Source organism: Anabrus simplex, chromosome 1 (genome assembly GCF_040414725.1).
Source record: "Anabrus simplex isolate iqAnaSimp1 chromosome 1, ASM4041472v1, whole genome shotgun sequence".
Taxonomy (NCBI): domain Eukaryota; kingdom Metazoa; phylum Arthropoda; class Insecta; order Orthoptera; family Tettigoniidae; genus Anabrus; species Anabrus simplex.
The window spans coordinates 685,868,739-685,881,443 of record NC_090265.1 but is presented as its reverse complement, the minus strand read 5'-3'; the positions used below and the strand labels follow the sequence as shown (position 1 = coordinate 685,881,443).

General features: G+C 37.3%; 1 protein-coding gene across 2 annotated transcripts in view; it reads left to right on the top strand.

Moving 5' to 3' along the window:
* LOC136857320 (armadillo-like helical domain-containing protein 3) overlaps window positions 1–12,705 on the top strand; it is a 302,306-nt gene that overhangs the window by 231,108 nt on the left and 58,493 nt on the right. For both annotated transcript variants that reach the window (XM_067135906.2, XM_067135905.2), the window contains 2 exons: window positions 9,435–9,510; window positions 12,030–12,108. In XM_067135906.2, coding sequence (XP_066992007.1) covers window positions 9,435–9,510; window positions 12,030–12,108 — 155 coding nt within the window. The remainder of the gene's footprint in view (window positions 1–9,434; window positions 9,511–12,029; window positions 12,109–12,705) is intronic.

The window sequence follows — 12,705 nt, the reverse complement described above, 5'->3', positions numbered from 1 at the left end:
TATTATCTTTAGAAATGAGCCTTACACCTAGAATTTCATGTGTCTCATCTTTAACTTTTTCGTAGCTTACAAATTCTTCTTTCACCAGAATGAACACTCCCCCTCCCACCCTTCCTATCCTATCTCTACGATACACATTCCAGTGCCGTGAGAAAATTTCTGCATCCATTATATCATTTCTCAGCCATGATTCAACTCCTATTACAATATCTGGTAAATATATATCTATTAAATTACTTAATACTATTCCTTTCCTTACAATACTTCTACAGTTCAACACTAACAATTTAATGTCATCCCTACTTGATTTCCAGTTCCCTGTTCCCTTATCACTGCTCCCTAGGCCATCCCGTTTCCCTGAATGTACCTCCCTATTACCCTTCCAAACAAATTTCCTAACTTATACGTACCACTGAAGTTTAAATGAAGGCCATCTGAGCGCAGATCCCTATTTCCTACCCACCCATTAGGATCTAGAAATTTCACTCCCAGTTTCCCACATACCCACTCCATAGTCTCATTTAAATCTCCAATCACCGTCCAGTCAGTATCCCTTCTACACAGTATTCCACTAATAACAATCTCCACTTTCTTAAACTTCACCTGTGCTGCATTTACCAGATCCCACACATCTCCAACTATGTTGGTACTTACATCAGCTTGCCTTACGTTGTTGGTACCAACATGAAACACTACCACCTTCTCCTTCCCCTCCTCCCTCTCTTCTACTTTCCTCAACATCTGCCTCAACCTAATTCCTGGTTAACACTCTACCATGGTACCCTTTCTTCCACACACTTTCCCCACGTGTGTAACGATGGAATCCCCCATGACTAGAGCCTCAACCCTACCCACCTCATTTGATCCCCTCCCCTCCTGGTCAGCCCTATCTTTCCTGATAGCTGCAGAAGCTACTTCCTCCTCCCTTTTCTCCTTCCCATGACCCTGTTCCACCTGTCTTTTCCTATCCTCTACTCTACATTTTCCTTTCCTACCTTTTCCCTTCCTCCTACTTCCACACATCTCAGCAACAGTTCCCTGTCCCTCATTTCCCTCTGTTGTTCTACCTGGAGTGACTCGTACCGATTTCGCATAGACACCTGTCCTGAATTCTGATCCTGAATAGAGCCCTTAGCCTGCAATCTCCTTCCCCTTAGAACATTAGACCACCTGTCTTCTACAACTCCTCCCTTTCCTTCCCCTCCCTCTTGTACACCTACTGTAACCTGTACATTGTTTGAGGGAGTCCTATCTTCCTTCCTGTCTTCTGTGAGAATCCTAATTATCTCCCTCAAACTTTCCAACTCCTCCCTCATACCCCTCAATGCCTTGCCACACCCACAGTAAGTACACTCGCGCTCCTTAGCCATTCTTTATGGGGGGAAAAATGAAATTAAAAATAAAATAACTTATTTGCAAAAAATAAATGAATGGAGGGATATATTGTCTGGGATAGTACACAACAATAAGGTAATTAATATACGACTACACTACAATACTACTTAGTCGTGCTCTTTTTTTTTTTTTTAATCCTACAACCCCTGACAGGATAAAAACTGCTGTTAATTACTGAATATCGAAAGTAATAGCCTACACAAGAACTACACAATTCCAAACTGCAATTAAGCCTATTCTAATTACAACAGTATTTTAGTAAGAGTTTCTACGGATACCTCTACTACACCAGTACTTCACAAATATTTTACAATAATAAATAGGATTTTACTCGTATACTACTGTACAGTACACATGGGTATTACATGGGTATAGCGATAGAAATGAAGATTGAGAGAAACTGTTGACTTTTATATCAGAAAAACCTGATAATAAAGAACACAGGGTTTATGGAGAGGAATAGCCCTAAGATCAGCCGATATAGTTGGGATGGACAGTGTGGACCACTCATCAATTTTATAATAACAGACCGAGAATGGGGAAGATACATCATGAATACAATCCCCAGTGAAAGTATGGAAGGTGATCATAATTTATCAATTGTGGAATTAAAACAAGTAAAAATCCCTAAAATTTTACTGAAGAACAGGATTTGGGAATTGAAGGAGCAGGATAAAAGAATGGCATTCCGAGAATGTATAAAAAGTTGCCTAACATAGAAATACAGAATGGAGAAGAAGAGTGGGACAGTTTAAGACGGACCTTTGTGAAAGCAGCAATTGAGGTATGCGGGAAAATAAAAGCAAAAGCAAAGAAGACATGGTGGTGGACAGGCAAAATAAAGAAAAAAGAAAAGAAAGGAACAAGGTGAAGAAAGAAATGGATACGGAAAAGCAAAAAACATATTAGAGGGATGAGAATAAGATAGAAAGTAAAGAGGAATATCAAGGAACAAAAGGAGAAATGTTGGGGAGAGTTTACCAACAAAATTGAGGAAGATAGTCGAGGAAATCAGAAACTATTATACAGAGTAATAAAATCGAAAAGAAATCAAGAAAAAATCAAGGCATTAGGGAGAGAAGATGGATCCATAGTACATGACGGAAAGGGTCTTCAGAAGGTGTTGGCGAAATATTTTGAACAACTGTATAATGAGGATGACTGCTCGGGGGAAGAAGGAGATAAGAAAATGGAATAATAGATGGAGAAAAATAAGAGAACCCGATAACATGGTTGGAACTTGAAAGGGCAGTGAAAGCAATGGCTGAAGGTAAAGCAAGTGGAAAAGACAAATTCAGTCTGATATGATTAAGGCAGCAGGAAGCAGTGGACTACAGTGGCTATAGCGAGCCCTCAGTGCCATATGGAAGGATGAAAGGATACTGGAAGCATTGTACCATTGTTCAAAAAAGGAAATAGGAAGAAATGTGAAAATTATAGAGGTATAACCCTATTATCACATGGGCTAAAAAATGGAGAAAGTCATAGACAAAAGACTGAGGGATAATAGAAAGACAGTTAGAGGAGGAACAATATGGCTTTAGACCGAATAGATCAACAATAGACTTCATATTTACAGCGTGAACGATAGTGGAAAAAACACCTGGAAAGGAACAAGGAAATCATCTTCGTATTTTTGGATTTGTAAAAAGCTTATGATACAGTTAAGAGAAAACGTATGGGAATGCCTATGGAAAAGGAATGTACCAAAATCATTAATTAACAAGATAAAAATGTTGTATCTTGAGAGTAAAAGCAGTGTACAAGTGGGGAGTGGTGACTCTGAAACATTTTATACAAAGAAAGGTCTCAAGCAAGGAAGTGCACTGTTGCCGTTATTGTGTATTATAGTGATAGATTAAATCATAAAACGTGTAAAACAGAGTACCAGTAATGATGAAGTGAATGCTTTGGTATTTGCAGATGATGTGGTAATTTGGGAGGGACAAAAGGAAGTACAAAGGAGACTGGACATTTGGAATGAATATCTGAAGGAGTTTGGGATGGTAATTAGTAAAAAGAAAATTGTAGTCATGCACTGTGGAAAAGCGAAAAAGAGAAGCCAAGTGAACATAGACGGAGAGCAGTTAGAGAATGTAGAACAGTTTACATATCTGGATAGCATTATTAATGGAAATAATGAAATCAACCCTGAATTTAATAACAGACTAAGTAAAGGTACAATATTTTATCATCAAGTCAAGAGAGCTTGTATGGGATGACAAAGTACCCAAGAGAACAAAATTAACATTATATAAACAGTATTTCACACCAGTTGTTACATACAGACCAGAAATGCTGGTAACAAATAAGAGACAAGATGGTAAGATCCAAGCAGTAGAAATAAATTTTTTAAGAACACAGATAGAATACAAAAAATTAAAATCAGAGAAGAGCTGAAAGGAACGGGTAGCAGGAAGGGAATTAGAAAGATAAGGGAAAAAGACCAGTTGGAAGACCGAGAAGAAGTGGATGGATCAGATTTGGAAGGACATTAGAGAAGCTGGATTGGATGGAGCAGGATGATGATGATAATGATGATGATGATTGTTGTTTAAAGGGGCCTAACATCTAAGGTCATCGGCCCTAATGGAGCAGGAAAAGTGGAAGGACAGAAAGGAGTGGAGGAGACTTGTTAACCACACCCAGGCGACTGGAGTGGTACATTGATGATGATGACTACTTTAAATTATGGGCTAAACAAAAGATAGTGTTATATTGTTCTTTATTCCTTGATTTGACTTCACTGACGAAGGGAATGCATATTGTTCCTGAAACAAGTATGATAGAATAAATAATTTTCAGTCATTAAAAGACTATTAACAAGATGGACTCAACATAAACTGTTTTAAATAGTTTCTTTAATAGATTGGGTGTAGGGATGTGGCGACCCCATCGCCCAGTGGGGAAACCACTGCAATCAGCTACCCGAGTATTTGCAGTCCTGAACAACTAGGATGAAATAAGGCAGAAAGCATTCTTCACAATTTCATAAAAATCATCCATATGTCGTCTTCACCTTTCTAAATAACTTTTAAAATTGTAACTGGAGGATTTATCCTCATCTCAAAGCGACACCTTAGACAGTCGACGATGAAAAGTCGTTTGAAGAAGAATTCCATTGACTGCAATCATATATTGCAGAAAAGACAGCATTTGGATGTGGTGGGCTGTCATTCGGAAGATTATGATGGATCGGAGCATCTGAAAACTCAACAGCCAGCCTCTACACAAAAACTTCAAAGTATTAAACATAAACAAATATCCTTCTTCTCGACACACAGTGTTAACTCTTTGTGCCAAATTGGAAAATTAAAGATTGTCACTGACATCATGGACAAACATAAAATTCTAATCATGGCCCTTAAAGAAATAAGGAATCGTGATCAAGATGTAATAGAATCACAGGGGTACCATACAGGTTTAAATTTGAGGCTGATGATGTCCTTAATATGGGCAAAACATGTCCCTTAACATTTTATAATAATATTTAATTTCTAAAAAGATCTCTTTGTATTGAATAGGTGGATATATAAATAAACACTTGTAGCATACTTTGTATTTACGTACATTTCAATACGAACCTAACATGAGAATTATAACATGTAATGTATAAAGGAATGCCTGGAAAACGAGTGATGAAAAACTGTCCACAGTTTGGTAATGGATTTCTAATAAATCTCAAAATCATAGATTCAGTGGTGGAATTTAAATCTCACTTCCCAGGACTTTCAACACTAACTCTGAAATCTGTAAATAAAATCTACACAATTATCAATCTACATGCTCCCACTAAACAAAAAATAATACTGTAAAGGATAAAGAAGCAGCACAAAAATTCTGGGATCTCCTGGGTCAAACTTTAATCAACATACCTCCATCAAACGTTAAAATTCTCCTTGGCGATTTCAACGCACAACTGGGGCAAGAAAGAAGGTACCGAAATATCATTGGAAAATGGCCAGCACATAAGAGGGTGAATCAAACCGGTCAAAGATTGGTTGAATTATGCATAAACCACAATCTTATCTCAAAATCAACATACTTTAAAAGGAAACCACACAAATTAAAAACTTGGAAACATCCTGATTTCCGAAAAGATGAATGGCAACTGGACCCTGTTTGCATAGATAAATTTTACCATTGTGAAATCTACAATGTCAAAGTCCTAAGGGGGGAAGACTCAGGGTCAGATCACTATGTTGTTAAGATAAAAATAAAATTAACTCCAAGGTTTAAGAAAAGATCTCCATAAAAAATAGAAAAAAAATTCACCCTACCACCATAATAAATAATAGGGAGTACTATAGGAAAACAGGAGAAGGATCTGTCAACACTAACACATTAGAAGAACTGACCACCAGACTAAAATCGATAGCAAAAGAGTTAGCTCCAACAAATCCTAGGAAAAAGCATAAATGATGCGATGAAGAATGTGACCAGGCAGTTGTGAGAAGACACCAAGCTTGGATAATTCATCAAGCCCAAAAATCAGACAACTCAAATTTAGAACTAATAAAACAAAGAAAGTCAACCCATAAAATCATCAGACAAACCAGACGCAAACATCTTAAAAATACCTTACAAAGGATAGAGGAGAGTTATAACAAAAAACCATCACGAGATTATTATAAAACCTTCGGCAAATACCTTAAAAAATATGAGCCCCCAGTATTAATGCTGAGAGATAAATCAGGAAGGTTAGCCCATAGTAATTAAGAAAATGCAGAGATCCATTCAACAAACCTTTAAATTGCGATGACCCACTGGAAACGTTGGAAGTAAATACTGACACACCCGTTTTAACCACCCCAGATAATAGATCCTCCAGCTATCAGTGAGGTAGAATTCGCAATTAAGGAACTAATAATAATAATAATAATAATAATAATAATAATGTTATTTGCTTTACGTCCCACTAACTACTTTTTAAGGTCTTCGGAGACGCCGAGGTGCCGGAATTTAGTCCCGCAGGAGTTCTTTAACGTGCCAGTAAATCTACCGACACAGGGCTGTCGTATTTGAGCACCTTCAAATACCACCGGACTGAGCCAGGATCGAACCTGCCAAGTTGGGGTTAGAAGGCCAGCGCCTTAACCGCCTGAGCCACTCAGCCCGGCAATTAAGGAACTAAAAAAATTATAAGGCATGTGGTAAAGACCTAGTCTTTGCAGAAATCTGGAAAAATGCAGGGAAACCAGCAATCATAGATTTACATCAGCATCTAGTCAAAATGTGGATCACAGAGAAAATTTCAGAACACTGGACCTCAGGCGTAATCTATCCATTATTCAAAAAAGGATATAAAAACTAATCCAGACAATTGAAAATGAAAATCCACAGCCTGTTTCCAGTCATTCGACCGGGTCAGGAATGGAATAAATGAAGCCCCATCTGGCGGCGAGGATAGGAAATTGCCGGCTGCCGAAGCCTGTCGCACTCCTAATCCAGACAATTACAGAGGAATAACCCTTTTGGACTGCACTTACAAAATTTTCTCCTGCATAATTTACAACAGAATAAAAAACATTCTGGAACCACAAATTGGAAAATACCAAGGAGGATTTTGCCAATACAGAAGTTGCCCAGACCAAATTCTGAGCCTGAAACTAATAATGGAATATTACAAATAAAGAAATAAACAGCTGTTTATTTCATTCATAGATTTCAAAAAGGCTTATGATAGTATACACAGACCCACTCTTTTAAAAATCCTCAGATCATATGGCCTTCATCCTAAATTAACAAAAATTATTGAACTAACTTTAAGCAACACAAGTTCAGGGGAGAAATGTCAAATGCTTTTGCAATAAATACAGGCCTCAGACAAGGTGACGGATTATCCCAATTGCTCTTCTGTGTGGCTCTAGATTACATCATGAAAATTTGGCAAAAAGAAAACCCACCTAAAGTCAAAATTGGAGCAAAATCCTCTATAAGGACAAACTCCCTAGGGTTTGCAGATGATTTAGCTCTTATAGCCCTTGACATGGAAGAAGACTGTGCTCAGATCACCAGTCTCCAGAAAATTACATTAAAACAGGATTACAAATATCCTTTGAGAAAACTGAGATCATGCCAATGAAACCCCTTGACATAAACGAAGTCATCATAAATGATCAAAAAATGAACGTAGTCCTACAATTTAAATACCTTGGAGAAATCATTATGCATAACTTAAGCGAGAATGCAACATGGATAAATAGAACCAACAAAATGAAAAGAGCACAATTTCGAACCTGGTCAACATATAACAAAAAATGCTTGTTAATAGGCACTAAGATCCTACAATACAAAACTGTAACTCTGCCCGAAGCCACTTATGCTTGCAAAACCTTGTTCTATATTACAAATGAAAGAACTGATCAGCTCCTCAAAACTGAAAGAAGAATTATTAGAACTTGCATAGCTGCCATTTCATGATGGATACAGTACTTTTGTATCCATCTCTTGGCACAGGCCAGAGTAAAGTGTAGCTTCCACCGAAGTCCCAGTCTCATCCATGGCTGTGACAATATGGAAGCTGCTGGGGTATGGGTAGTGCTGAGTAATGACATTCAGAGCCCGACTAGTGCATCTGAGTGTTATGAAAGGTGTTCCTCATAGGGTCAGTCGTGCTGCAATAGCACTTTCTGACCCAGTGAGGAAAGCAATGGCAAACTACCTCACTTCTCGTCTTGCTTAGTGCGCCTCATTTTGGTGCTGCCATTGGTTTTTGCGGTTTCCTTATAACCGCATAACCTTTGGTGATGCTATTTGAGGATCCAACCAGCCTCTGGGCTGATGACCTAACAGACAGAAATAAAATGTACCAGGTTGAAGGATTCTGGAGAATCCTCCCCATTGAAACTGTCTATATAGAGGTTGACCCAGTTACTAGCACGATGAAGAAGAATCTCATATTTCTTTCACATCTTATGATTACCAGAAAACAGGATTTTATGACAACTAGTGATGAGAAATCTGGAAAAGAAGACAGGAGGGCATTGGATCAAGGAAATTCAAGTGGATCTCAGAACAGTTGGACTCAAAATTATAGATGCAGAGAACAAGAATAAAATTACCATCCTTCTTAAGAATCACAAATTTTCAACTGAAATGATGCACAAAAGACGAATTGAGAACACTGCAATCAGAACGAATGAAGTACTGGGCAGATGATAAGAATCAAACAGTACAACCTTCAAAGAGAAAGTGTACATAATGGAAGTGGTCCAATGTGGCCTATAAAGTTATTAATAATAATAATAATAATAATAATAATAAATAGATTGGGCTAGACTGTACGAACCACACAATCAAGAAAGGGATTATACAACTTCTCTGCTAGTTGGCTCTCCCGCATCGATCTATTCAATGCTGAGCTCGAAGTTTCATGATATTAATGTTGTATGGTACGACTAAAAACTGTCATTTCACGAAATAAGCTAAAACTTGTTGATAAAAGTGTTATAAAACCACAAATTCATGATGAGGAAACGGAGATAACACTCATACCTCCTCTTCAGAAGACTGGGATCACTCAAAAACAGAATTATTAGAAAATTCTGATCTATAACCATATATAATACTAAAAATAACAGCATCACCACTTTCCATTTGTTCCAAAGCCTAGTTATGGATAGGCATAAATGCTGAAACTCACACTCTTGAGTTTTAACTTGAGTCTGTTGAAGTTTTGATGAATTGAAAATGGTGGCCAAAGTCATTCTGTAGCACATGGCTGAGTGTAACCACCGAACCTCATGGTCGAAGAGTGTGACCAGAAAATAATGTTTAATAACCCACTGGTCCAAAATATAAGTACTGTATCTGTTTCCAAACTTTGAAACCCCACAGCCCTCAAACCAAGCATTATCGGACTTGAAAAGTAATCGGTTGCCGTCTCGCACAACCTGCTAAGTGGTGTTGTATTCATTCTGAATCACCCTGTATATTTGCGAATATAAGCAGTGGAATAAAATAGGTGTGTATATTTTGTTGGTTTGGGTTTATTTTCATGCTTCATCTGCTGTAAAGTGATGTTTTGTTACTTTCAGCTCTGCGGTACTCCACAAGTGATGGCGATTTCAAAGATAATGCTTTAAGACTGACGATTAGCCTAATTAATGTACGGTAAGTAAGTTTTGATAATATTTTGAAGAATACTAAAAAGTTCTCAGTGCATCCCAATTTGTTGAAAACTACAAAAAACTGTCTGGTAAATAGATGGACAAGTTAAAAAAAATAACAAATGTTTCTTATTGAGATAGTACAGTAATTACAATACAATTTATGGATTTAAATGTTTCTTCTTTTCTACCAATTAATTAACTCATTGGCATACATAGCCGCTTGCCAGGCAGTTGTACTTGCAGCGATCCTTGATACTTGGCAAATGGCCTCCTGCAAAGTAGCTTTCTACAACTAGTTCAAGCCTTGTGTCCACAGGGGCATTACATGCAGTCTACCATTTGAAAGCCGAGAATCTGCTCTTTTTCTTAGTATTGGAATGAACACAGATTTCATCATATAGCAGGTTCATTTTTCAAGTAGGGTGATACCGTGCTTGGTAGTCGGCAGAAATAACCAGCTGTAGTAAACCTTGTATTATGAGGAATGAAATCAAATGCATTATTACAGGATAGTCTGAGTGAACCTGATGATATAATTTCAGAAATATGATTTTATTTACTAGTGGTTAATGTAAGTACTGTATCTGTTTTCAAACTTTGAAACCCCACAGCCCTCAAACCAAGCATTATCGGACTTGAAAAGTAATCAGTTGCCGTCTCGCACAACTTCCTGGCTATATGGTTAGCGTGCTGGCCTTTGGTCACAGAAATCCCGGGTTCGATTCCTGGTAGGGTCGGGAATTTTAATCATCATTGGTTAATTTGGCCTGGGGGTGTATGTGTTGTCTTGATCATTATTTCATCCTCATCATGACGCACAGGTTGCCTACGGTCGTCAGATCAAAAGATCTGCACCTGGCGAGCCGAACATGTCCTCGGACACTCCCGGCATTAAAAGCCATACGCCATTTCATTTTGCTGGAAGACAAAGGAAGATGGCTGCGAATGAAGTAAAACAGGTTATAAATGATCAAAAATACAGTTTTACAGGAATTTATGGAATAAATCCCATCATAAATTGGTCCCTCCCCTCTTGACATTTTTCAACATATGGTTCACGACTGTATGGAGATGGCTACCGAAAGAAACTGTTTTGCTGATCAGTTTTTTGAAAAAACACCGACTTCACCCTGTGTGAGCTCAGTGAGCACATTTTGCAAGGTTTATATCCCCCGACCTTAAAAGATAGACTCCATGCCATAACTGTCTTGTATGCAAGGCGGACAAGAACAGGTGGATTAGAATAAAAACTTTGTTATTACAAATAACACATTTCAATACGGATTAAAACATGAGATTAGTCACTTGCAAAGAAAACAAGTGTAATCAGATATGATTGTGAAAATGTTTGGTAGCTTTGTATTTCCTAGAGTAATTTAGGGTGTTTCACACCACTAAAACCTAAATTGCCCTTCAGGCTGCACTTCGTTATCAAATCAAACAAAGATACGATTAAATTCAGTATGTTGTGGATTACATTGTATAAAACTTGGAAGTGTAAAACTGTATATTACACATGAAAACAAAAAATTGTACATTCACGCATGCTTAGTATGTTAAAATTAGTATGTCAGTGGGCTAATTATTTGGTATAATTAAACTATTTGACTTTGAACCTTTTAGTTCACTTTCAGGCTTTCAAGGACGAAAGTGATACTTTTCATTTGAAAATATTATTGTGCATAAAGTCGGAGGGTTGTTTATACTTATGTAACACTTGTTCCTTTCTGCAGTATTACTAAGTTTTTGATAAAATGTCTGACTCACAACCTTTTAGATCACTTTCAAGTATTTGGTAAAGAGTTACACCTTTTTTCTGAAAAATATTTTTTTCACCAAGGCAAGATACATACAGAATCATTAGGGATTATTTAAATTTATTTCAGCTTGATATAGACAACTTACATAATACTAATAATTTTCAAACATAACTCTTCATACGATTAAACTTTTTAACTTGTTTCTCACAAAAATAGTTGAACTATGTCTCTTAGTCAATTGCATGGCCTTCTTGTTCTTCCACCGGCCTGAGTGACTCGGATGGTTAAGGCACTGACTTTTTGAGCTCAAGTTGGCAGATTCAATCCTGGCTCAGTCCGGTGGTATTTGAGGGTGCTCAAATATGTTAGCCCCATGTCAATAGATTTACCCTGTGAGCTTGCATGCGGTAGATAGTTGGTTCGAACCCTATCGTCGGCAGCCATGAAGATGGTTTTCCATAGTTTCCCACATTCGCACCAGGCAAATGATGGGGCTGTACCTTAATTAAGGCTACAGCCACGTCCTTCCCATTCCTATCATCGCCGTAAGACCTATCTGTGTAGGTGCAATATAAAGCAACTTTTTTTTTTTTCACTGAGAGTCTACGAGTACTTTGCATATGCTGAATATGCTGGTTGTTGATATGCTTAGATTGTAAATGCCTATTTGTATTTTTCCTTTGTTCATTTTAAACCTCCCCCTTGCTTTCTGCCAATGTTCATTTACATTTCAACTAAATATTTATTTTCTTTCATATAGAGCTATCATCAACCATTTTTCACCAAAGATTGAAGCATGGTTAGCAAGTCAGGGCCTTTCCACTCCATCTGAAGATCAGGTTTGTAATTATTATTATTATTATTATTATTATTATTATTATTATTATTATTATTATTATTATTATTATTATTATTGTTATTGTTATTGTTATTGTTATTGTTATTATTGTTATTATTGTTGTTGTTGTTGTTGTTTCTTGATATTAATTTTTGCTTTCGTGCTAAATATATTTAAATTGGTAAATATACTGTGTGTAATTGAAATGTGTGAAGTCCAATAAACTAGTGGTAGAAGAGACTGTTCTAAACAACGTATGTGAGGAAGTTGTCAGCTATAAATTTTAAATTGAATATTAGAAAGTCAATATTTTTAGGTTTTCAGTAACTCTTCAGGCAGAATTGTAGAACTAAGTTGCTGTAGCTGGAGCGGTTAGAGGCAAGGCAAGGTTGGTGTGAGGAAGTTGTTGTGTAATCCTTCATTGGGAGGACGAGGAGGGGAGGGAGTGAACCGATATGAGAATAGTGGCGCTCGTCTTGTATAAACCCTATGCAAACAAGTCGATGATGATGATAATGATGGTGCATTGCGTAAAGGATTGGGATATTTGACTGGTAGTAATGAGTAGTCTGCCTAGTATGTGTGGTAGTTGCTGATT